The following is a 26,738-nucleotide window of genomic DNA, read 5'->3' on the forward strand; positions in this document are numbered from 1 at the left end:
TTGGTTGAACAATGACCATATTTAGTGGAACATTACTGGAATATTTTCCACCTATAGACAAACTTGTACAAAGCTTTACACAGTGCCATTCAGTCCAGGTTCATCAAGTCCACCCAAACAGGATTTTCATCTAAATCCAACAGAAATTTCTGTATAATGACCAGAAGGTTAATCAGTGTCTATGTGCTTCAAATGACTTGGCCATGGTCCAGTACAGTGTAATGGGAGATAGAAATAATCCCTACTTACATAGAGAGTTGGAATTATGCTCTATGTATTGGTCAGAGCAGCCAATATTAATTAATATGTTGATTGAGAGGTTTAGATTACCACCAGCAAGACTTCAGGAAAGATAGACCCTGATCGTGGTCACCATAGTTATGAATGCCCAAATCTCCTTGCCCGCCAGGGAACAGCCAGTGTATTATATTGCATGGTTTGACCAGCACATTAGGAAGGACTAGCTGTAGTCAGGGAGGCAAATGCCCAATCTACTCATTCATCACAGTGGCCCTGCTAGTATTTTTATGCCTGGAAAAGGCCCTCTAGATAAAAGCATCCTTATGAGGGAGGTTTGTGTGCCTCCACAGGCAGGACAGTAATGTTTTCTATGCTGAACATTCTTGTCTACTTTCTCAGGGTACATAAGGCAGCTCGGTTACAAACGTTGGGACGGAACTTTCAGTGCTTTTGGACAAAGTGACCATGAGGGAAGCTCCTGGTGAGTAGGGTGCAAGATGAGCTCACCACAACTGTTCTGCACCTTTTGGTGATCGGGGTATTCTAGAGATGAGCAGGTTTGCACTAATCCAAAGGAAACATATAAGTAAAGGTGGCCGATTCTAGCTGCTGATATTGGTCCTTATTGGGCCATGTATTGGCACTAACGACGGGCCTGCCCAACCGACATCTGGCCTGAAATCGGGCAGATCTCGACCGGGCAGGTTTGAAAATTAGTTGCATCGGAGACCGCATTGTCTTGTTGATGTGGTCCCCAAACCGACGGACACCTATACCCATCGTTCTAATTCGATTGTTTGGCCCCAGGGCCAAATGACCGAATTAGCCTGATATCGCCCACCCATAGGTAGCGATATCGGGAGAAGATCCGCTTGTTTGGTGACCTCACCATCTTAGTGTGTATGGCCACCTTAAGGCTGACAAAAAAACAATTCTAATTGAGACTACTACAGAATACAGTAGTTGGTTGACGCAGGGATGAGTGAGAAATCACATCTGGTGACTGTTTAGCGTCAAAGATTCCTAGTTGCCTGTCTAGCAAAATAACATTTCTGGAAAACTGCTGGTAGGAGATGAAGAGAAACAGTTGAGTCACAAATTTATACCATTGATAATTGTAGTGGATGTGAGGAGTAACCATCCCCACTGTCATGAAGTATAACCAACGCCCTTGGGGAAGGAATGTGTTCCTATAGGCCCAGGGGCCTGTTTCCTAGTCTATATAAGGGGAGGGAGCACATCGTTTTGTCTACTTGGACATCACTCTATGGAGGGGTAGATGCTGCTAGAGAGCCTGAGACCAGAGGCCCCATTGATACTGAGCTCTATGGTAATTTGATCCTTAGTGAAGTCAGGGATAAGGGACCATATTAAGTAGAATATAAGAAGTACAGACAGTGGCAGGTAGCTCCTGTTATAGAATGCTCTAGTGTTAAGGTGGCCATACAGATCTTGCCAAATGAGTGGATTTTCTCCTGATGTGCCCAACTAATGTGGACAATATCAGGCTAATTCAATTGCTAGGGCCAAACAACAACAGGTATAGGAGTTGTCAGACCGAAGGCTGCATCAGTGAGTTGATGTGGTCCCTGATCCAACGGGAAAATCAAAACTATCTTTCAGGCAGATATCGATCAGGGAGTCCCATCAGGTGGTTCCCATACATGGGCAGATAAGCTGCCAAATCAGTTTAAATGACTCGAATCAGCAGCTTAAATCTGCCCATGTATGGCCACAGACAGGGCTAGTTAGTAGGAGCAGCTTTAAGCTCCACCAAGGAAGCCTAGTGCAAGGTTGTTCCCCAAATGTCACTTGCCAAGATATACTGTAGGCACTCAGACCCATTGTGAACTCAGTTTTTTTGTTTTCTCCCAGGTTGACAGCTCTGATATTTCACACTTTTGAACTAATAAAGCCCTACACGTTGGTGGACCCAACAGTCCAGAATCAGGCTCTACTCGCCCTACAAAGAATGCAGGACCCAAAAACTGGGTGTTTCAAAGCCACTGGAACTCTCTTTCACAGTGGGCTAAAGGTGAGAAGCTTGGCCTGGATGCTCTGGGAATATGGGTGATCTGGAAGCCTAAAGACTGAGCTTTGGTTATTGAAGTCCTCCTAAGCAACAGGCAGAATTGTCAGTATAGGGATAAAGGGGGCAGCAGTCTAGAAACATGTGGAGATTGTGTCTCCCAAGTACCCTCTGCAGGAGAATGACTTGTTATTTTTATTCTGCAGGGCGGCGCCGATAACGAAATCAGCTTCACAGGCTATGTTGCTGCAATGCTTTGGAACACGCCTTACCCAGCAGCGGTAAGTTCTCAATATCAATCTACCTCCCCCTGTGGGGATTCTGCAGGGTGCAGTCGTTATTAGAGACGGGCGTATAATGTGGGAGAGAAATTTCCTATTCTTAGATAGGAAACAATAATAGAAATAGTGGGAGGGATCAAGGCCTAAACTGAATACCAAATGTACATATAGTCTCCAATGATCCCCAGCCAGTAGCAACATGTTGCTCACCACCCCCTTTTGCTGTTGCTCCCAGTGGCCTCAAAGTAGGTGCCATTTTTCAATTTCTGGCTTTTTGGACACCCAGAGACACAGTTTTACTCCAAGCAGAGCAGCAGTCTACATGGGGCCACCAAACAGCCAATCACAGCCCTTATTTGGCATCCTCAATTAACTTTTTCATGCTTCCATGTGGCTCACAAGGGAAATAGGTTAGGGATCCCTGCCCTACTTTGTTCCTTTTGAATTTAAAGCAGAGTGTCCTGAGCTTAGAGACCCAGAAGGCTACAGATTTCTGGCTGAGAAGTCCAGGACCCATTGTTCTAAAACCCTCTTAGGCTCTGCAGCATCAGCATGTCAAACCCAAACTCTGCATATGTGGCCAGGTTGCCAGACAGGTTGACCAAGCCAATGGCGGTCCAGATTGGGTTGATTTTACCTTTTGTGCCAAAGACCAAAAAAACAAAATGGCACCCTGTTAGATTGATATTTACATTACACCTGATCAGATATTAGGGTCAACCTGATCAGCCAATGCCAGTCCAGTTCTAGGTGTCTGTACTTTATCTGTTTCCCTTGTAGCTCATTAGGCCGTGGATATAAATCTTAGAACTTTGCATTATATTTCATATTCATGTCTGAAGCTATTTAGTATTTTTATCCTGTAGCAAACCCTGCTGCATGGAGCTTTCAGCTGTCTGGATGAGGCTTCTAAGAGAGAGCAGTCACTGTATAACCTGGTGCTCATGTTCTACGCATTTGCTGTATCGGGAAATATGGAGAAGCGCAACTACATTCTGGCACAGCTGAAGAGTAAGGCCATTCACAAAGGTAACTAGACCCATGGATGTGGTCTCATCAAGAGCAGGATTGGCTGGTCCATTCCAGTGTTACTGGTTGTTAACAATCCTTACTGTATGTTTCCCCCATATCTCCTTACTGTATGTTTCCCCTGTATCTCCTTACTGTATGTTTCCCCCATATCTCCTTACTGTATGTTTCCCCTGTATCTCCTTACTGTATGTTTCCCCTGTATCTCCTTACTGTATGTTTCCCCCATATCTCCTTACTGTATGTTTCCCCTGTATCTCCTTACTGTATGTTTCCCCTGTATCTCCTTACTGCATGTTTCCCCTGTATCTCCCTACTGCATGTTTCCCCGTATCTCCTTACTGTATGTGTCCCCCGTATCTCCTTACTGCATGTTTCCCCGTATCTCCTTACTGCATGTTTCCCCGTATCTCCTTACTGTATGTTTCCCCCGTATCTCCTTACTGTATGTTTCCCCCGTATCTCCTTACTGCATGTTTCCCCGTATCTCCTTACTGCATGTTTCCCCGTATCTCCTTACTGCATGTTTCCCCCGTATCTCCTTACTGTATGTTTCCCCCATATCTCCTTACTGTATGTTTCCCTGTATCTCCTTACTGCATGTTTCCCCGTATCTCCTTACTGCATGTTTCCCCCGTATCTCCTTACTGTATGTTTCCCCCGTATCTTGGCATAATCTGTTCCCCAATACATGCCAAAATGATGTGGTTCAACTACTGAACTGTTGGCATTAACTGCCCCAGTGAATGGAGTGTGTGTTTGCTGTTTTAAAGAGCTGCTTGGCTTTAATTTCTAGAATTTCCAATGTTCTCATTGAATTTGTTCGGTGGAAATATTTAGATCGTTAATAATTTGGATTTTATATAAGGTGATTAATAAGAACCTTGAGACAATGAAATAAAATGGTGTATATTATGTTTGTCTATGTCTCCCCCTCTCCAATCAGTTGGTACCACCCACTGGGAGCGACCTGACAAGCCAAAAGAGGAGACGTCCCCATTCTTCTCTGCACCCTCCCCTTCAGCCGAGACGGAGATAACCGGCTATGCACTGCTGGGCATGACATATGGGCCCGCCCCTTCTCAGGATGATAAATCCTATATGGCTCAAATAGCGCTATGGTTCGCTCAGCAGCAGAATTCACAAGGAGGATACCGCTCAACCGCCGTAATCAATTATTCTATAATATTTTACCTGGAAGCTATCTGATGTCAGTGTGACTAATATAAGGATATATATAAGGATAATACAGTGTGCCTTCAGCCTCATACCTTTATATGGTCATGAAACTCCACGGCAACCTATATCCCTATATTTTACAACAGGGGGTACTTTATTCATTATATAATTTACAGTAGGGGGTACATTATCCCTTATAATACATGAGTGATACTCAGAGTTCCCTGTATAACTCAGCCTGCAGCCTTGTGCCTTTATATGGGCACAGAACCCCTCAGTGACTGCTAATATCCTTATCATTTACAGTAGGGGGTACATTATCCCTTATAATACATGAGTGATACTCAGAGTTCCCTGTATAACTCAGCCTGCAGCCTTGTGCCTTTATATGGGGGCACAGAACCCCTCAGTGACTGCTAATATCCTTATCATTTACAGTAGGGGGTACATTATCCCTTATAATACATGAGTGATACTCAGAGTTCCCTGTATAACTCAGCCTGCAGCCTTGTGCCTTTATATGGGCACAGAACCCCTCAGTGACTGCTAATATCCTTATCATTTACAGTAGGGGGTACATTATCCCTTATAATACATGAGTGATACTCAGAGTTCCCTGTATAACTCAGCCTGCAGCCTTGTGCCTTTATATGGGGGGCACAGAACCCCTCAGTGACTGCTAATATCCTTATCATTTACAGTAGGGGGTACATTATCCCTTATAATACATGAGTGATACTCAGAGTTCCCTGTATAACTCAGCCTGCAGCCTTGTGCCTTTATATGGGGGGCACAGAACCCCTCAGTGACTGCTAATATCCTTATCATTTACAGTAGGGGGTACATTATCCCTTATAATACATGAGTGATACTCAGAGTTCCCTGTATAACTCAGCCTGCAGCCTTGTGCCTTTATATGGGCACAGAACCCCTCAGTGACTGCTAATATCCTTATCATTTACAGTAGGGGGTACATTATCCCTTATAATACATGAGTGATACTCAGAGTTCCCTGTATAACTCAGCCTGCAGCCTTTATATGAAATACTTACTTTCTTCTTTTGGAACCGACAAACACAGCAGGCAGGCAGCAGCCATTTTGTGTAAGCTTTTATGTAGGCAAACTTTGAATCATCCCAAAATCCTATCTTTGTGCCAATTTTATTTGTAATTAGTCTATATTATATTGGGTATTATAAGAATATATGAATTTTGCTTTATTATCCATGGCCAATAAAATTGTTGCCCGTTCTACAGGACACGGTGGTGGCTTTGCGCGCTCTCGCCAGGTATAGTTGCCTTATATACAAGCCGGGGGCCACAAACCAAGTCAAGGTGACTTCAGGAAATACAGTCATTGCCAACTTCAACGTACAACCAAATAACCGCCTTCTTGTCCAGAGGCAGCCTCTGCCGAAAGTACCTGGAAATTATGGATTTGAGGTCGAGGGGAAAGGCTGCTGTTTGGTGCAGGTAAATAAACTGTATCAGTCAATAACAGTGTCACATTAGAATAGGATCCCTTGCTGGGGGTAACAGTGTCCCATTAGAATAGGAATCCCCTGCTGGGGGTAACAGTGTCCCATTAGAACAGGAATCCCCTGCTGGGGGTAACAGTGTCCCATTAGAACAGGAATCCCCTGCTGGGGGTAACAGTGTCCCATTAGAACAGGAATCCCCTGCTGGGGGTAACAGTGTCCCATTAGAACAGGAATCCCCTGCTGGGGGTAACAGTGTCCCATTAGAACAGGAATCCCCTGCTGGGGGTAACAGTGTCCCATTAGGAGAGGAATCCCCTGCCCTGCTGGGGGTAACAGTGTCCCATTAGGAGAGGAATCCCCTGCTGGGGGTAACAGTGTCCCATTAGGAGAGGAATCCCCTGCTGGGGGTAACAGTGTCCCATTAGGAGAGGAATCCCCTGCTGGGGGTAACAGTGTCCCATTAGAACAGGAATCCCCTGCTGGGGGTAACAGTGTCCCATTAGGAGAGGAATCCCCTGCTGGGGGTAACAGTGTCCCATTAGGAGAGGAATCCCCTGCTGGGGGTAACAGTGTCCCATTAGAACAGGAATCCCCTGCTGGGGGTAACAGTGTCCCATTAGAACAGGAATCCCCTGCTGGGGGTAACAGTGTCCCATTAGGAGAGGAATCCCCTGCTGGGGGTAACAGTGTCCCATTAGGAGAGGAATCCCCTGCTGGGGGTAACAGTGTCCCATTAGGAGAGGAATCCCCTGCTGGGGGTAACAGTGTCCCATTAGGAGAGGAATCCCCTGCTGGGGGTAACAGTGTCCCATTAGAACAGGAATCCCCTGCTGGGGGTAACAGTGTCCCATTAGGAGAGGAATCCCCTGCTGGGGGTAACAGTGTCCCATTAGGAGAGGAATCCCCTGCCCCAGGTGTCAAACCTCCATTCTGTTCATTATACAGTAGGTTCCATAGCAGAATCCTATACAGATTGTTTTTGTGTTTTTTTCCAGTGCTCTGTTCGGTACAATGTGCCAGTGATAAAAGGAGTCTCCGCCTTCTCTCTTTCTGTGCAGTCAGACCGTAAAAGCTGTGTGAATGGAGTGGCCTATACCATTCCCATAGCCATGTCTGTAAGGTACAGTACCCCCGTGTCCCTATCCCCTCCCATTCTGTGTGGAACCCACCCTGTGCAGCTAGCAATGAGTTTAATCACACATCCTGACTGGGGTGTGAGAGGCTCAGCAGAGTAACCCAAACATGGTGTTATCTCACCTACTTTTTATTGATTTCTAACTTTATCTTTTGCAGTTACCATGGCAACAGGAATCAATCCAACATGGCTGTTATAATGGCCAAGCTGTTGTCTGGATACACAGTGGAATATCAGTCCCTGCAACAGGTATGGTCTATAAACATGAACGAAGTTCCTAAGCTCCCCCATATCTTCTAGATCAGTGGGCAATAGATGTCCAAGTGAAATGCAGCGGATTGTATGGGATAAAGCCTTACCCTCACTCACCCTTCTGTTCTTTCCACAGCTAAGGCAGAATGTTTCCAAAGTTGAGCAGATGGATAATCGTCTGGTTATATATCTGGAATCTGTGAGTTAACTAGAGTTGTCTTCATCTGTTGCCTCTACTACCCAACCCAGTCCTACTCTTCATTTCACTTGGAATGTTATAGCTTTTTACCTTAAACTCCCCCTTTAATATTCCCATATTGACCTGAGTTAGACTTGTTCTTTATTCCATGGGCTTCTATATTCCATTAGAGAGGACTTTATGATGACTTATGGCTTCTTCCCCCAACATTCTGGCATCTTCATGATGTCCTGATCTTCTCAAGACCATCAAACATTCATTCAGTTAATTGCTGCCAAGCTTCTAGCCAATTGAGAAGATGAAGACAATTCTGAGGATATCCAGGGATCACCCCATATAGATATATATATATATATATATATAATCACCCCTATATATATTTAGTTTATGTTCTCCTCTTTTTGCAGGTCTCTAGCAAGCCAATTACCTTGTCCGTGACTCTAGAGATGAGTAACAGAGTGCAGAACTTCCAGCCGCAGTTTGTTTATGTCTTTGACTACTACGAAACAGGTATTTATTACTGTATGTTAGCCAAGTAGCCAAGGGCCACTTTAATGAGCCTGGGTAACAGGGCATTAACACAATTATATCCATTACTGCCAGTTTTTTTACACTATGTTTTTTTCTCCTCTATCTTAGGTGACAATGGAGTTGCCGAGCTCAAACATTCGTGCTCTGCATAGCGCCCTCAGGTAATGGGACGTGTGAATACTTTTACATGGTGTGCCTCCATCTAGCGGCCGAAGGCCAGTAGGGAAAATGGACTGTTGGGTCAAAGTTGTGGGAGGCTACAAAGACACGTGACCAATCTCGTGCCATTAGCTCAAATGCCGATTAGTCACGGCGACTTTTTAAAAGGTTGTGGCAACTAATTGCCCCGTGTGTCTTCACCCCAAACAGTTAGTTGTACTGAATGGAAATGTACCCTCAGAATATATCCATGGAAGCAAGTTCTGCCATACTGTCTATGTTGACATCTGGTTCAACAATAGTTGGTGCTGAAATTGCCCATAAGTAAAGGTGGCCACACAGGGGCAGATTTTAGCTGCCCATCTGGGTCCTTCAGAGAGATTCAGCAGCTTATCTGCCCGTGTATGGGCACCCCCGATGGGCCTACCCGGCGAATTGGTGATCAACTCATTGAAGAGATCCTGATCCGACGGCACCTATGCCCAACACTGTATTTTGATTATGTGGTCCTAGGGCCAAACGATTGAATTAAGTAGCAACCTCACCCTACGAGCAAATCTTCCAGTGTGTGGCTACCTTAAGTCCTCCCAGGATCAAACTTGGGCCCAATGATACTTTGCCCTGGATTTGTAAATCCTCTTTACCCCTAGTACATACCAGCCACTGATCTGTGCACTTTCTGCCCCTGGGCAGCTCTCTTCCACATGTCAGACAGTTGGTCAGATTTTAGACATGATGGGAAGTTGGTGGTGGGGTTTTCACACACAAGAGCCCACCTTGTGGGGGTGATTTCTACGAGGTTTTTGGCCACATTCCTGGAGTGACACAACCCTTTCCCCCTCAGCTCTGCCCATACTTGGACTACAGGTATCTCCCCAGAAAAGCAGGTTGGCTGAAAGCTCTGTGCATTTCTATTGGTAGCAAAAAGCATGTTAATGCAGCCTTGGCCACTAGGGGGAACCCTCATCCCTTCAACCTGTATTTACCGGCCTGTCAGAGTCCAATGGTGTATTTACTGTGGGCCTCCAGATTGTGACTGGGCCCCCTGGTAAGAAAATATAATTAATAAAATGTGTCATGAATGAAATATATTTCTATTTAGATCAGTGTCTCTCTGGCTATTGCCCAACTACTACTCCCTGCATCACACTAACAGCCAAAACCTGCTGATGGCGACTGGCAATTGTATTTCAATAACAGCTGGAAGGTCTCACAATGATACTGTGTTTTCTCCCATTAAGCTGGGGCCCTTGGTGCCCTGTCTTCCATAGCTCCGCCCCACGTTTACTAGTATGTCTGGGAAATCACTTAAAGTGGTAGTTCACCTTTAATTTAACTATGTTATAGAATTCTCTATTCTAAGCAACTTTTCAAATGGTCTTCATATTTTATAGTTTAGAAAATAGTTTAAAACTTTCTGCAGCTTTTTAAATTTGGGGTCACTGACCCCGGCAGCCAAAAACTATTGCTCTGTGAGGCTCCAGTTTTATTGTTATTGTTACTTTTTATAACTTGTTTTTCTATTCAGGCCCTCTCCTATTCATATACCAGCTTCTTATTTAAATGGCTCCCTGGTTGCTAAGTTCATTTGGACCCTAGCAACCAGATAGCTGCTGAAACTAAAAACTGAAGAACTGCCGAACAAAAAGTAAAATAACTAAACAACTATAAATAATAAAAAATAAAGACCAATTGCAAATTGTCTCAGAATATTACTCTCTACATCACACTGAAAGTTAACCCCTTTAACCCTTTGGTTATCCCCCAGGAGAACCGGATCCTGACGTTATGAGGGAAACTGATGAAGGAGACTGTTCCGTTGCCGGGTTACGGAGATGTTGCGCTACAGATATTTGCCCGGCGCAACCACATGCCACAGACTTTCAGGCCAAAATGCGAATGTTTCTATTCTGAAATCTTATTTCTTATTCCTCCTGTGCCAAAATGCCATCGCCAATAAATGCCGTCCGACAACTCCACCCTCTTGTCCTGTTATTACTGGGGGCTGCTCATCTGATCCTGGCACTGCCCAGTCCTATAGAAGGGTAGGGAACGTGCCATACAACTGCCCGCTGAGTATAAATAACTAAAAAACTACAAGTAATAAAACATGAAGACCAATTGCAATTTATCTCAGAGTATTAGTCTCTGCATCATGCTCAGAATCGGCCATTCTATAACATACTAAACGTGAACTTAAAGGTGAACCGCCCCTTTAATAACGTGTAGTTGGGCCAAAATGGGGGAACCTTATATTTGGGATTCAGTTTTGGACAAGGCCAATCATAGTGAAACAGATCTTTATCCCATGTACCAACGTGCCCGGTGTAAATGAGTCTCGCTGGGCCCCCATTGTATTTTGTTTGGGGCTCAGTGCAGATCCACAGGGAGCTGTATCATATAATAATAATATAAAATGACGCATATACAAGGTTTAAAGGATAAATTAATCTTCACTTTCTCTTTCAGCAGGAAGCCCCGCCCCCCTTTTGCTTGGTACTTTGCTTCTTTCCCAACAGGCCAGTCAGTCGGGTCTAAACCGGGCCTGCGCCAATGTTCCTGTTGCCGGGGCCAGTCTGGGCGGTTACGGGCATATAGTTTGTTCCTGGTATGTTGGTAGGTACGCCTACACCCATACGCCTGTTACAATCTGTGGGCCCGCCCATCAGGGCATCTCCTTCATACTGAGGGCAACAGCGCCTCCTATAAATGTATTTGTGTCCATTTTGTTACAGATCCACCTTCTGTCGCCATTACAGGCTGCGCTGTCAACTCGCAGGTTATTAAGCAGCACGCAGGGGGCGGTGCCTTCAATCCTGAACCTGTGGGGGGAACAAACAGAGCTTGTCAGGTCAGGCACCCCTGCCCCCCCAGATTAGCTCAAGCAGCCCAAAACCCCAAAAACTAACAGCCACCCAATAAACTTGGGCAATGAGAGTCTTACATAGGTTACATAGCAGATAACAGATACGCTCTGGAGAATACAATGATGTTTTATCTATTGCCTGCTATGTAACCTGTACCTTTTTCATTTTCCAGTTTGAATGGCTGCCCCCGGGGCTACAATGGAACTCATTTATATAAACTATAGTAGAGTTTCTGTAGCAAACACAAAACAGTACATTATATTTTAATTACTTTAAAACGTTCAATTTTTGGTGTTACTGTACCTTTAAGGCAGACAGTTCCTACCTCCAGGCTATGGGTTCTTTTAGAGCAGCAAGGACAAAACTTAATACATCTAATAGAAGTACGTTATATATCTTACATGGCCTTTGCTATCACAGCCCCACATGGATGTGAATATAATCCAGAAGTTTTTATAAATAAAATGAATGTTAAACAACAGCACCACCTGCTGGTCATTTTAGGGAAATGTCTGTAGTCAAAAAAAAAAATTCAAGAGATGATGTTGCTTAAAAAATTAAGAGTTAATCTGGTCCATTCTAAGCAGGGCAACCTCACTGTGTATTTATTTAATGCACTAATAGTAGCTGTATAAAAACTGCAAATATCTTGAAAACTAGAAACATATATCTATCGCAGAAGAGCTTCTAAGAGCACTTTTGAGTTCATCGCTACTCAAATTAATGATATTTTATTGCCAATACTGTATATGTATTCCGTTAGGGAGGGTGTGGTTCCATTTAACCAAAAGAATTATTGCTTAAGCACAACTGTCTGTTCTATGGACGTCTATGGGGGCTTTTTCTGTTCATGGAATACTAAAAAAAAAATATTTAAAGTCCTGTGTAACAGGGGTCTTTCCGTAATTTGGATCTCCATACCTTAAGTCTACTAAAAAAAAATCAATAAAACATTAATTAAACCCAACAGGATTGTTTTATATCCAATAAGGGGTAATTATATCTTAGTTGGGATCAAGTACAGGTACTGTTTTATTATTACAGAGAAAAGGGAATCATTTAACCATGAAATAAACCCAATAGGGCTGTTCTGCCCCAATAAGGGGTAATTATATCTTAGTTGGGATCAAGTACAGGTACTGTTTTATTATTACAGAGAAAAGGGAATCATTTAACCATTAAATAAACCCAATAGGGCTGTTCTGCCCCAATAAGGGGTAATTATATCTTAGTTGGGATCAAGTACAGGTACTGTTTTATTATTACAGAGAAAAGGGAATCATTTAACCATTAAATAAACCCAATAGGGCTGTTCTGCCCCCAATAAGGGGTAATTATATCTTAGTTGGGATCAAGTACAGGTACTGTTTTATTATTACAGAGAAAAGGGAATCATTTAACCATTAAATAAACCCAATAGGGCTGTTCTGCCCCAATAAGGGGTAATTATATCTTAGTTGGGATCAAGTACAGGTACTGTTTTATTATTACAGAGAAAAGGGAATCATTTAACCATTAAATAAACCCAATAGGGCTGTTCTGCCCCCAATAAGGGGTAATTATATCTTAGTTGGGATCAAGTACAGGTACTGTTTTATTATTACAGAGAAAAGGGAATCATTTAACCATTAAATAAACCCAATAGGGCTGTTCTGCCCCAATAAGGGGTAATTATATCTTAGTTGGGATCAAGTACAGGTACTGTTTTATTATTACAGAGAAAAGGGAATCATTTAACCATTAAATAAACCCAATAGGGCTGTTTTGCCCCCAATAAGGGGTAATTATATCTTAGTTGGGATCAAGTACAGGTACTGTTTTATTATTACAGAGAAAAAGGAAATCAGTTTTAAAATTCTGAATTATTTGATTAAAATGGAGTCTATGGGAGACGGCTTTCCGTAATCCCATACCTGTGCCATACATTAAGTACAATACAGCACAGGGGGTATTTCCAGTCCAACAAATTCTCAGACAATAGTTCTTCCTATGAATATAAATATATCCTGTGGCTGAATCTGAAACCCCCCCGTTACTAAGTCGAGCCGACACGGCACAGCTGCACAGGAACTGGGGCTTTGGGTTGTACCAACGCTGAAAGGGGGAGAAATCTGACTACAAAATGTTCAGTGTCTGTTCATTAAAACTGATTTATAACAAAGCACAGTTGGTTCGGGCAATTACTGCCTGTGCCTGACTATGTGTGGGCACCTCGGGGGCAGGTTCAGCAGTATGTCCTGCCATCCCATTGGATCTCAGGCCTTTGCATGTGTGCACCGAAGTCTTTGCAGCTTTCAAATGGGGGTCACTGACCCCGGCAGCCAGAAACTATTGCTCTGTGAGGCTACAATTTTACCGTTATTGTTTCTTTTTATAACTTATTTTACTATTAAGTTCCTCTCCTATTCATATATCAGTCTCTCATTCCAACCACTCCCTGGTTGCTAAGGTAAGTTGTACCCTAGCAACCTGAACTCCAAACTGGAAAACTGCTGAACAAAAAACGACAAATAATAAAAAATGAAGACCAATTGCAAATTGTCTCAGAATGTCACTCTCTACATCATACTAAAAGTGAACTCAAAGTTTAACAAGCCCCTTGTGCTAGGGTTCCATTAAGCCCACCTCAGGCTACCCTTATTGGGGGGCGGGTCCCTACTAAAGCATCATGTGACCTTCGCTGCTGAACACTTACATGTTATTGAATAAAGATCCATTTGCCCAGACCCAGGCCCGCCGCTCAGCGTCTCTGTACAGCCCGATCCAATGGTCTTGGAAGCCTTTGTGTCTTCTGAGAAAGTCCTGTGGGAATCAATCATTAGCTCTCAATATTAACCCTTGTATGAAAATATCATATCTGTTCTTCTTCCTCGACGTACCCTGGCATTGCTTCCTTTATATTATTATTATTCAGCATTTATTATAAAGTAAATACACTACTTTCCCTTTATCTACTCACCAGTTCCTCCTGGGTGTCGATGAGAGAGAGAGATGCATTGTGGGAGGCACAGAAGCTCTGGCTGTTGTTCCACTCATCGTACGTCTCAGAGAAATAGTAACATTTCCCCCGGTACCAGATCCAGTCCTCCTCACAGGGGGGGCGCCGGCGCCGCTCAGATTGTGCCCTCGGCTCTGAGGCACCTGGGGAAATATTGTATAATCTCATTCTCACTTGTACAGCGTCATGTACCAACTCAATTTCTATTTTTATTTATTGTTATTTTTACTAACTACGTCTGAACTTCATACAAAACAATGGTGTTTTAAAAAGGCTAAGTAAAACCTACCTTGTGACCTGTGACTAATGCTTGTGCAGCAATGTTGTGTAATACTCAGAGAGAAAACAATATTTACCACAAAATCCCATGATTGTGAGAGTGTTTATATACAGACCGTGTGACTATAAATACATGTTTGTAATAAATATAAAGGCACAATAATGAAGGCGAGGGCAAAATAAAGAAATGATGTCAAGTCACATTGTTTTTACCCACAAAGCAGTGCATTTACTGGCCGGGCTGGGCATACGGGGCCGGGCTGGGCATACGGGGCCGGGCTGGGCATACGGGGCCGGGCTGGGCATACGGGGCCGGGCTGGGCATACGGGGCCGGGCTGGGCATACGGGGTCGGGCTGGGCTTATGGGGCCGGGCTGGGCATACGGGGCCGGGCTGGGCATACGGGGTCAGGCTGGGCTTATGGGGCCGGGCTGGGCATACGGGGCCGGGCTGGGCATACGGGGCCGGGCTGGGCATACGGGGCCGGGCTGGGCATACGGGGTCGGGCTGGGCTTATGGGGCCGGGCTGGGCATACGGGGCCGGGCTGGGCATACGGGGCCGGGCTGGGCATACGGGGTCGGGCTGGACATACGGGGTCGGGCTGGACATACGGGGTCGGGCTGGACATACGGGGTCGGGCTGGACATACGGGGTCGGGCTGGACATACGGGGCCGGGCTGGACATACGGGGCCGGGCTGGACATACGGGGCCGGGCTGGACATACGGGGCCGGGCTGGACATACGGGGCCGGGCTGGACATACGGGGCCGGGCTGGACATACGGGGCCGGGCTGGACATACGGGGTCGGGCTGGACATACGGAGCCGGGCTGGACATACGGGGTCGGGCTGGGCATACGGGGTCGGGCTGGACATACGGGGTCGGGCTGGACATACGGGGCCAGGCTGGACATTGGAATATACACATTTAGTATATGTGGGTGAGAGGCAACGTGGCTGACGCTCAGCACAATACCGGGGGGCTGTATGGGACCCAAGGAGCAGGGGTACTATTACTAGGGGGCACTTACACACAATGGAATCCCGGAAATGATATTTATACAGATATCAGCGAGGGCAGAACTCACCTTTATTGCTCAGCACCATAACCAGAGCCACCGTCACAGCCACCAAACCCGCAACTGCGCAGAGTAACAGCGGCAACAGGACCCAATGGGAGCAGAGCTCTCGCTTTGTATCTGTCGGAGAACAGAACCGAGTGTAGAACTGTCAGTAGTGAGCGGCACTGTATCCTACGCCTTTATCTCCTACCCTTGTACCTGCGCTGCCATACCCACTGGTACTGGCACGGTCATACCCACTGGTACTGGCACGGTCATACCCACTGGTACTGGCACGGTCATACCCACTGGTACTGGCACGGTCATACCCACTGGTACTGGCACGGTCATACCCACTGGTACTGGCACGGTCATACCCACTGGTACTGGCACGGTCATACCCACTGGTACTGGCACGGTCATACCCACTGGTACTGGTACGGTCATACCCACTGGTACTGGCACTGTCTGTATCCTACACCTTTATCTCCTACCCTTGTACTGGCATGGTCATACCCACTTGTACTGGCACTGCCATACACACTTGGGCATTATCTCCCTGATTACACTTGTACTGGCACTGCCATACACACTTGGGCATTATCTCCCTGATTACACTTGTACTGGCACTGCCATACATACTGGTACCCGCACTGTCATACCCACTTGTACTGGCACTACCATACACACTGGTACCAGCATTGCCATACACACTTGGGCATTATCTCCCTGATTACACTTGTACTGGCACTGCCATACACACTGGTACCCGTGCTGCCATACCCACTTGTACTGGCACTACCATACATACACACTTGGGCATTATCTCCCTGATTACACTTGTACTGGCACTGACATACACACTGGCACAGCCACACCCATTAGTACTGGCACTCCATACACATTACCATGGGGCTGGATTGGCAGGGACTGTTGCCCTCGTGCAGGAAGGTGACATGAGCAATGAGACATCAGAATTGAATGCTTATTATATATATATATACTGTATATACTGTATGTGTGTGTTATTATATATTATTATTTATAGAGCATCGTCTCATCCCCCTATTCATCACTTTATAGTCATCTCATTCCATTAGGAGTTTCCCCGTTTGCCCTGCCCAATGAGTCGGCACATCACTGATGATGACGAATATTGTGAGTTTAAATGCAAAAAAAAATGTTGAATTGAAATTTGAACATTGAGGTACAATGGGTACAAGTTACAGTTCATCGCTTCTCAATTGCTGAACTGTAACTCTTACCCGTCACTAATGGGGAGCAGATGCAGGTTTTGCAGCGAAGGATAGAAGCTTCAGACCCCAGTGGATCCATGGGTGAGTCCTGTGCCCCCATCATTGTACATTATACTGTATTTCTGTGTGTGATATCAGAGATATACTAAATAAATATTACTGCTACAACTCCCGGCACCCTGCTACAGGCAGTACCCCCCCCCAATAATAATAACAGTGGCACAAGCCAGAGTGATATATATATATATTCATGCTATTCATTCCCATTCATACAGAGCATTACAGGTACAGGTATAGGACCCGTTATTCAGAATGCTCGGGACCAAGGGTATTCCGGATAAGGGGTCTTTCTATAATTTGGATCTCCATACCTTAAGTCTACTAAAAAATCAATAAAACATTAATTAAACCCAATAGGGCTGTTCTGCCCCCAATAAGGGGTAATTATATCTTAGTTGGGATCAAGTACAGGTACTGTTTTATTATTACAGAGAAAAGGGAATCATTTAACCATGAAATAAACCCAATAGGGCTGTTCTGCCCCAATAAGGGGTAATTATATCTTAGTTGGGATCAAGTACAGGTACTGTTTTATTATTACAGAGAAAAGGGAATCATTTAACCATGAAATAAACCCAATAGGGCTGTTCTGCCCCAATAAGGGGTAATTATATCTTAGTTGGGATCAAGTACAGGTACTGTTTTATTATTACAGAGAAAAGGGAATCATTTAACCATGAAATAAACCCAATAGGGCTGTTCTGCCCCAATAAGGGGTAATTATATCTTAGTTGGGATCAAGTACAGGTACTGTTTTATTATTACAGAGAAAAAGGAAATCAGTTTTGAAATTCTGAACTATTTGATTAAAATGGAGTCTATGGGAGACAGCCTTTCTGTAATTTGGAGCTTTCTGGATAACGGGTTTCCCCAGACTTACCCCTCTGCCTCTCCCCCGGCTGCATTAGCCCCTCAGTCTGTACCCGCACGTCCTCGCCCATCCCTGCGCGGCGGCTCCTGACTGCTCAGCTGTTACTGGCTTTCCGCTTGTGAGTCTGTGAGTCAACTTTAAACAAATCCCCATAGAAATTACCGCCTTGGAGGATTGTTTGGAGGCAACGGCTGTCTCATAATATGAATAGTTAAAGTGGCAGTACACTCTCTTGTTCAACCGACAATTTATTGAATAGTGCTGAACACATTTGTTGCCTGTTGTTGTGTATAATCATATAGTTACATAGTTACATAGGGTTGAAAAAAGACCAGAGTCCATCAAGTTCAACCCATCCAAGTAAACCCAGCACACCTAACCCACACCTACCAATCTATACACTCACATACATAAACTATAAATACAACCAGTAATACTAACTGTAGGTATTAGTATCACAATACATCACAAGTAGTGTATTGATATTTTTTGATAAAACTGGGCAAACAGGGAAATGACTCCATGTTTGGTCCTTGCGAGGAAGATAATAAGATTCCCAGCCCTCTGATTATCTGAACTCCTGCTTATCTGTAAGCCAAAACAGGCATAACAAAGAGTAAATGGGAGGGTGTTGTTTATACAGAGCGTATTATCTCTAGTTAAACTAACTCGGCTACATAGAGGGGAGCTAGCTAGTGTGTAAGGATGTATAGTATGAATGGCTAGTGTCTGCCGGTGGAGATGGGCTTTTTATACCTCATTTCCCCCCTCTCATTTCCATCCACCCACTTCCCTGATATAGAAATAAAATAAATATATATATGCAGGCCCTCCCCTATTCATATCTCTCATTTAAACCACTGCCTGGTTGCTAGGGCAAATAAGACCATAGCAACCAGATAGCTGTGTTTATTGAACCCCCCCCCCCCCCAGGTTTCCTCACAATACCGATTTAAAGCCATTTGAGGCCATTTAACCCTATGTGTCCCAACATTAGACACTGACCTTTGTAACTGGGTCCAACACACCAAAAAGAATCACAACGTATTGTGTATTGTTGTGCGGGAACAACATGTGATCCCTTTTATTCTCTGCTGTTTCACATGTTTCCCTGTAGCTCAGAGGCGTTAGTGTTATTGTTATTCCTATTATTATTATTAACTCTTTATCTCCCATTCTGATTTCCAATGTGCTGTCTAGTTGCTAGGGTACTTCTCGGTGTTTACCAGTCTGTATGGGTTCTACCTCTCTTTCAGTCTTTCATTACTGCAGCCATAACCTTAAGCTCTCTGGATACCCCAAAGTATCAGTTTCCCCCACAGACATCCCTGCTTTATGGCAGTACCATTTGCCCTTACAGAATGAACCAGCCAAAAAGAGAAATCCTGGGGGAAATTCTGTGTTTTCCTACTGAGGGTCCATCTCTATCCTATGGACAAGTCTCCCCGTTCTGCTGAATTTTCCTTTTCATTGTCGGCTCAGAAATGACACAAAGGAGTAATTATCTTTTTATTTTAACTTTAGGGGGTTTTTATTTACATTTACAATAATGATGAAGTTTGATATGAAAAAAAAGTGATATTCCGCCAGCAGGTGGCGCTGTGGTTACACTTTACACTTGCAAAGTGCTTAGAAAGCCCCCGAGCAGTTATACAGATCTGCTATTTGGGGATAATTGTTTGCCCCAGGGCTATGGGGTGTCTCACTGCTTAGCTTTTTCTCTCCATTCTGTTCCAGATCCACCTTCTGTCCTCATAACAAGCCCCACCGAGCACACGTATGTTACTGAGCAGCGCCCACTTGGAATATCCTTCAATCCTGAACCTGGGGGTAAACAGACAGAGGGTCAGTGAGAGGCAGTCTGTATCCCTATATATACCTAGTGTACAGCTCAGGGAGACAGGTGGGCAGGGTCGGACTGGGCCACTGGGATACTGGGAAAAAAACAGTGGGCCCCGGCGCCCACCCAGGGGTCCTTCCCTGACGCGCTTCACTTACATGTGTTCAGCTGAGGATGTCGGCAGGGGGTGGGGGTCCCTGAAGGGGGTTAGGGGGCACGGCGGGGGCTCCTGCAGGGGAGGCGCCAAGCGGGGGCACCTTGGGGGGGGTGTGGGGGCCCTGGGGAGTAGCCCCGATGGGCCCTGCACCCCCAGTCTGACCCTGCAGGTGGGCATCCAGTTGGGGAACAAAAGGTGCAAAAGTCTTGATTAGGTTCAGACTAGTGGGTAACCAATGGGGCGGGGCTTGCTAAGAAATGGGTGGAGTTGGTGCAAACCGGAGTATATTTGGGTTTAAAGGAGACATATTGTGTAAAAAACAATACTGTGCCAATGAATTGAAACCCCACAAGTCCCGCCCATTTGTTCGACTTCCTGTTCCTCCTTTCCCAGGCTGTGCAGGGGGGGCGGCGGCACTGTAGGATAGGAACCAATCAGCAGCTATGCTGACCTGATAGGGGACTGAAGCGTGTCTTTGCTTGTGTGACTGCCGGGCTGTGATTGGCTACTTCCCCCCTACTGGCAAGGACCGTTAGGACCCGCCCACCCATCATCTGAAACACAGACAGGGACCTGAGAGGATCTATTCTGCTAATCAGACCTACTGAATGTGTTTGCCCAACCCTGTGCCTGTCACACAATGGCCAGACCATCGGCCGCTCCTGCCGCACATATTGCTGAATAAGGATCCGTTTGTGCAGAACCCCTGCCTCTTGGGTTCCCTGCTCAGGCCGATCCAGCTGTCAGGCCTTTATATCGCCTGAGAAATTCTATAAAAAGAAAACCAAGCGATTGTATATATATATACCTGTATATATATATAGTGATGTGAGGGGGGAGGTGGTGGCAAAAATAATAATTGACTTATGCTATGATTTGCAGCCGGTTTCCCATGGCAACCAATCAGATCTCTGCTTTCATTAACTTGTTCAAAGCTAAATGCGGTAACAAATGAAAGACTTTAATGAATGTTTTGCTTTCAGACAACAATCTAATTGCTCCCATATCACTCACCTCAGGGGGAATATTGCTGGAAAGATGCGCTCGTTTGGCACCCTCGTGGGCGGGGCTTATTGTGTAGGGCCGCCTCTAAAGTGATGGGGAGATCTGTAGCCAGAGGGTAAATCTGGGCTACTGGGGGGGCAACCAATCTCAGAAGAATGCTTTCCCAATGAATTGCCGCATATGTAACCCCAAAAAGGAATTACTGGTACAAAAAGCATTTTGGGGAGACCCCCATCACCCTCACAGCAGGGTGGGTTTCAGTCTTGGGGAGCCCCTTCTCCTCCCACCCCCACAGGGTCACAGAAAGAGGCCATTTTGAGTCAACTTTCTGGATAAATAAAGATAAGGAGCTTATTGCCCAATTCCTCTCATTGTGCTGCTCACCAGCGCCCCCTGGGTGTCGATGAGAGAGAGAGATGCATTGTGGGAGGCACAGAAGCTCTGGCATCGTACGTCTCAGAGAAATAGTAACGTTTCCCCCGGTACCAGATCCAGTCCTCCTCACAGGGGGCAGAATCCGTGCATAGGCCCAGTGCATGCTGGGAACTGCCCATTGGCTCCTGGGTATCATCATGGCCGCTGGCTCAGTACATAAGGGCCCCCACACCCCTATACTACAACTTAACCTTTAGTTACAGAATGCTCTATTCCAAGCAATTGGTTCTCATTATTTCTTTTTTATCATTTTTAAATTATTTGCCTCCCTCTTCTGCCTCTTTCCAGCTCTCAAATGGGGGTCGCTGACCCCGGCAGCCAAACCCTATTGCTCTGTGAGGCTCCAGTTTTATAGTTATTGTTACTTTCTCTTGCTTATCTTTTAATACAGACCCTCCCCTATTCACATTTCCATCTCTACTTCAAACCACTGCCTGGTTACTAGTGTAAAAAAAGACCCTAGCAACCAGATAGCTGCTACAATACTGGACTGGAGAGCTGCAGCATAAAAAGCGAAACAACTGAAAAACCATAAAAAAACGAAGACCAATGGAAAATATCAATGTCTGTATCGTACCAAAATGTAATATAAAGGGGAACCTGTAAGTGACTGGGATACCCTCAGTAGGTACCTGGGACCTGTGCTACAGTAGCTGGGCCGGCCCATTGCAGGGTGTGCTGGGCAAACACATGGGGTTTACTATACAGTTTGAGTGAGGGGAAAGCAGGCCTGGATGTAACACTGCTGGTTATAGGCTCCACCCACCTCTTGCTACAATAACACTGATAGGAACCATTATGGCCAATACCGTAAGGGGAACATTCCTATATATTAAGGTTTTTTACCAATTTATAACATTGCCCTAAATGTACTTTAAACAAAAGCCTTGGAAATCATTGTGTCACCAACACCCCAAACTCCCCTGCTGCGCCCAAACTGCAGATAAGCCCCCCCATAATATGGGCCCCTCCCCCCATGATATGGGCCCCTCCCACCTACAAACAGAACGGCTCAGAGTATAAAGGAGGGGAAGCTGAACCCCCTATTTACCTCCTGGCTCCCCCACTTGCCCATTTTCCTCCACAGCCATATCCGGCAGCATCTTGTCCTTAAAGGCCAAGGAAAGCCAAACGAAGATATTTTCCAGCAGACTTTCCTACTAATGTTTCCTAATGCGCTTGCTAATTTTAGAGTCACATGATCTATGCTTGCATCACCAGTGACCCTAAGGCAGGGAGAGGGGGGCAGAGGGGGAGGCAAAGGGGGGAGCAGGGGGGGGGCAGAGTGAGGCAGGGGGGCAGAGGGCAGAGGGAGGCAGGGGCAGAGGAAGGCAGAGGGGAGGCAGAGGAAGGCAGGGGGGGGAAGAGGAAGGCGGGGGGGGAAGAGGAAGGCGGGGGGGAGGCAGAGGAAGGCAGGGGGGGGAAGAGGAAGGCAGAGGGATGCAGGGGGGAAGAGGAAGGCAGGGGGGGGGAAGAGGAAGCAGAGGGATGCAGGGGGCAGAGGAAGGCAGAGGGGAGGCAGAGGAAGGCAGGGGGGGGGAAGAGGAAGGCAGAGGGATGCAGGGGGCAGAGGAAGGCAGGGGGGGGAGAGGAAGGCAGAGGGATGCAGGGGGCAGAGGAAGGCAGGGGCAGAGGAAGGCAGAGGGATGCAGGGGGCAGAGGAAGGCAGAGGAAGGCAGGGGGCAGAGGAAGGCGAGGGGGGAAGAGGAAGGCAGAGGGATGCAGGGGGCAGAGGAAGGCAGGGGGCAGAGGAAGGCAGGGGGCAAAGGGAGGCAGGGGGCAGAGGAAGGCAGGGGGGAGGCAGAGGAAGGCAGGGGCAGAGGGGAGGCAGAGGAAGGCAGGGGCAGAGGGAGGCAGGGGGCAGAGGAAGGCAGGGGGCAAAGGGAGGCAGGGGGCAGAGGAAGGCAGGGGGGAGGCAGAGGGAGGGGGCACAGGGAGGCAGAGGGAGGGGGGCACAGGGAGGCAGAGGGAGGGGGCACAGGGAGGGGGCACAGGGAGGAGAGGGAGGGGGGCACAGGGAGGCAGAGGGAGGGGGGGCACAGGGAGGCAAAGGAGGGGGGCACAGGAGGCAGAGGGAGGGGGGGCACAGGGAGGCAGAGGCAGGGGGCACAGGGTGGCAGAGGGAGGGGGCACAGGGAGGGGGCACAGGAGGGGGCACAGGGAGGAAGAGGGAGGGGCACAGGGAGGCAGAGGGAGGGGGCACAGGGGGCAGAGGGAGGGGGGCACAGGGAGGCACTACACAAGAACTGGAAAACAATAAAAGTTTGTAGCGATCTTTTTAATTAGTCAATTGTTGCAGGGATCCTACTGGCATGTGTGGGGGGTCACTATCCTGATTGGTCAGTTTCTGTAGTGATTATACCGGCATCTCTTGGGAATTGTGGCTAAAGGGAGAGCCCAAAGTGCCAGTGTGCCGTGCCCGTACTTGATGCACTTTTGCTTTACTTGGGCCCTATTTTTTGCTCCATGTGACTAGCGCAGGGTGGGCAATGGCAACAGCCAGGGAGGGGCCCCCAGGTACCCCAGTCCGACACCGGCGCTGATTATTGGTTGAGATAGTGGGGCAGAGGGGGGCATTACAGGCAAGGGGGTTGTATTTTTTTATAAATGGCACAGATTTTTAATGAATGTAAATTAGAAATAGGTTTCTTTTTTAATAGAGAATCTTGAACCTTTAGGGTCCCTGGCCCCCAACAATAATTTTGTTGTATGGGGCCCCGTGATTTCCGCTGACAGTACTTTATATACAGCATCTCTATCACATGGTAAAAACCAATCCCAAAATCTTTCCTTCTGGGCTTTAGTGACCCCAGTGCTTTGTTATTCTGCATGTTTTATTGGAAGTGCCCACTAGATGGCAGTGTGTGATTGCTATTGTGTAACCAGGACATGAAATACTATGGACTCTAGTAACTCTTTATTGCCCAGGTTGGGGCTGTTGACACTTTTTATTTTCATTCCTTCCCCCCCAACACACACACACCCCGAAACCTTTCCAGCTGGGGGGGCCCTACACCTGATACCCACAGCCAGGCACAGAGTCTTTGTGGCACTGCTGTTACCTGAATATAGCGCTCACCTGGGTATCTGTGAACCTAAGTCACCCGTATCCGCTATATGCGCTTCCGTTCTGCCAGACTGGCAAGAGATCAATTCCAGGTAGAGAGGGATATCATTTCACAGCAAAGGGATGCCCTTTGTTAGACTCCCTGCCAATCAGGGGGATATAAGTGAGCAGGGAAGCGTCAGGAGATGCTTCTAGCATCAGTTCAATACAGTTCTCCAGCAGAGGGCGCTACCAACACACACTCATGGTATTAGCACCATACAAACTGCTGACAATCAATATAATGGATTCTTCAAACAAACAATATTGACATTTGCGAAGCGCTCGGAGGAGCAATTCTGCGCATAGTTATACGGCTGTGGTGCCTGAGCCAATCAGCTGAGCTAACAGGTTTTTGCCCCTGCAATGCCGGAGTGACAGTGGGTAGGCAGGGAGTTTAGGCAGAGATTGCCCAAGGCAGGAGAATTGCCAGTAACGCAGCATTTTTGTGCAGATCAGAGACATTCTTTGCGATTGGATAATGGGGTCTGAACTGGTTGTACTGGTGCCTGGGCCTGGGGAGATTATGGGTTTCACATGGGGAAGGTAAGTGCTCAGGGGCAGCTGGAACCCTTGTAGTGCAAGAACATGGGGCCTCGGGCTGCCTGGTAGGGAGAGTGGGCGCTGTCGGGATACAGGGTCGTGCCAAAGTTTAGACCCCAGTGTGACAGGGCCCCAGGCTTTAAAGGGCAACTGTGCCATCATTCAGTACTGGGGATTAACAATGTAAATAATAGTTTTATGGTATCTCTCTGTACAGGCAATGAGCAAACTTAGGGGGCTGTTCCTGCTGAATTGTGCTTAGTACAGGGGAATCCCTATGCTGCCATAGTTTTATGGTATCTCTCTGTACAGGCTATGAGCAAACTTAGGGGGCTGTTCCTGCTGAATTGTGCTAAGTACAGGGGAATCCCTATGTGCCATAGTTTTATGGTATCTCTCTGTACAGACTATGAGCAAACTTAGGGGGCTGTTCCTGCTGAATTGTGCTTAGTACAGGGGAATCCCTATGTGCCATAGTTTTATGGTATCTCTCTGTACAGACTATGAGCAAACTTAGGGGGCTGTTCCTGCTGAATTGTGCTTAGTACAGGGGAATCATTATGCTGTCATAGTTTTATGGTATCTCTCTGTACAGGCTATGAGCAAACTTAGGGGGCTGTTCCTGCTGAATTGTGCTTAGTACAGGGGAATCCCTATGTGCCATAGTTTTATGGTATCTCTCTGTACAGGCTATGAGCAAACTTAGGGGGCTGTTCCTGCTGAATTGTGCTTAGTACAGGGGAATCCCTATGCTGCCATAGTTTTATGGTATCTCTCTGTACAGGATATGAGCAAACTTAGGGGGCTGTTCCTGCTGAATTGTGCTTAGTACAGGGGAATCCCTATGTGCCATAGTTTTATGGAATCTCTCTGTACAGGCTATGAGCAAACTTAGGGGGCTGTTCCTGCTGAATTGTGCTTAGTACAGGGGAATCCCTATGTGCCATAGTTTTATGGTATCTCTCTGTACAGGCTATGGGCAAACTTAGGGGGCTGTTCCCCCCTGAGAGCACCAGGCCATGAAATTGCCACACTTGCCCCTAGGGGGGTATTGTTGCTAGGGCCATGCCTGTAGCATTCCATGTCTTGCTTAAAATGCCCCAGTAATGCCAGCCCATGCCTGACTTATCAGGGGGGTGGGGGCAGACTGGGGGCAAACAGCTGGTGTAACTGAGGCAGTAGCCCCTCCCCATTAGCTGCTGGGGAAACACAGCCAGGGAGAGCTGATTCTGTAGCCTGGGGGCTAATGGAACCTTGTAATGAGCCAATGGGGGGGGACTAATGGTGGCCATACAGACCCTGTCAGAAGCTTAAAGGTGAATCGTCCCTATAGGCAAACGCCACATGGGGACTTATCTGCCGCCCTTTGCCATTAGCCCCCCTTACTGGGAGTTTGAGGGGCAAATATTTCCATTAGGAACAAAAAATTAAAAATGAAGGAACACTTTCCCTTAATCTTTCACTTCCCCCCCCCCCCCCCCATAATCACTAATTGGCTGCAGCCTGTGTGAGGGGCGGGACATGCACATAGCCGGGGGGCCACGTTTGCCCCCACATCTGGTGCCCCCAGTCATGTACAATCCTGTGCCTGAGCTGTTACAGCACAACCGGGTGTGTCGTCTGAACATCCCACCCCCCCAAAACTATTCCTGCACCCCAAGTTGTGACCTGGAACTTTACAATTCCCCCCACTGTTTGGTTTGAAATGCCTTGGGGTGGGGTAATACCTGAGGGGGGCCCTCTCC

At 46.7% G+C, this 26,738-nt stretch overlaps 2 protein-coding genes across 3 annotated transcripts in view; one reads left to right on the plus strand and one right to left on the minus strand.

Moving 5' to 3' along the window:
- Positions 1–10,494, plus strand: part of LOC100487426 (ovostatin-like) — a 45,046-nt gene extending 34,552 nt beyond the window's left edge. For both annotated transcript variants that reach the window (XM_031906023.1, XM_018089787.2), the window contains exons 25-36: positions 640–721; positions 2,116–2,275; positions 2,476–2,550; positions 3,417–3,579; positions 4,526–4,746; positions 6,016–6,231; positions 7,235–7,359; positions 7,533–7,623; positions 7,763–7,825; positions 8,233–8,335; positions 8,465–8,517; positions 10,284–10,494. In XM_031906023.1, coding sequence (XP_031761883.1) covers positions 640–721; positions 2,116–2,275; positions 2,476–2,550; positions 3,417–3,579; positions 4,526–4,746; positions 6,016–6,231; positions 7,235–7,359; positions 7,533–7,623; positions 7,763–7,825; positions 8,233–8,335; positions 8,465–8,508 — 1,343 coding nt within the window. In that variant the 3' untranslated portion in view covers positions 8,509–8,517; positions 10,284–10,494. The remainder of the gene's footprint in view (positions 1–639; positions 722–2,115; positions 2,276–2,475; positions 2,551–3,416; positions 3,580–4,525; positions 4,747–6,015; positions 6,232–7,234; positions 7,360–7,532; positions 7,624–7,762; positions 7,826–8,232; positions 8,336–8,464; positions 8,518–10,283) is intronic.
- On the minus strand, positions 8,427–18,042 carry LOC101732585 (C-type lectin domain family 2 member B). Its single transcript, XM_004919361.4, has 5 exons — positions 17,917–18,042; positions 15,748–15,858; positions 14,342–14,523; positions 14,078–14,184; positions 8,427–11,337 (listed from the first exon to the last, which is right to left on the minus strand). Exons 1-5 carry the CDS (start codon positions 17,975–17,977, stop codon positions 11,181–11,183), a joined length of 618 nt encoding a protein of 205 aa, XP_004919418.2. The 5' UTR covers positions 17,978–18,042; the 3' UTR covers positions 8,427–11,180.
- Positions 18,043–26,738: the final 8,696 nt, after the last annotated feature.

The sequence above is a fragment of the Xenopus tropicalis genome, chromosome 7 (assembly GCF_000004195.4).
Source record: "Xenopus tropicalis strain Nigerian chromosome 7, UCB_Xtro_10.0, whole genome shotgun sequence".
Lineage (NCBI taxonomy): Eukaryota > Metazoa > Chordata > Amphibia > Anura > Pipidae > Xenopus > Xenopus tropicalis.

Coding starts and splice junctions, on each gene's coding strand:
- LOC101732585 (XM_004919361.4), bottom strand. CDS start 17,977: ATGGGCGAGGACGTGCGGGTACAGACTGAGGGGCTAATGCAGCCGGGG. Junction 15,859..17,916: donor GCCGGGGGAGAGGCAGAGGG/GTAAGTCTGGGG, acceptor GTTCTCCGACAG/ATACAAAGCGAGAGCTCTGC. Junction 14,185..14,341: donor TCGACACCCAGGAGGAACTG/GTGAGTAGATAA, acceptor TGATTCCCACAG/GACTTTCTCAGAAGACACAA.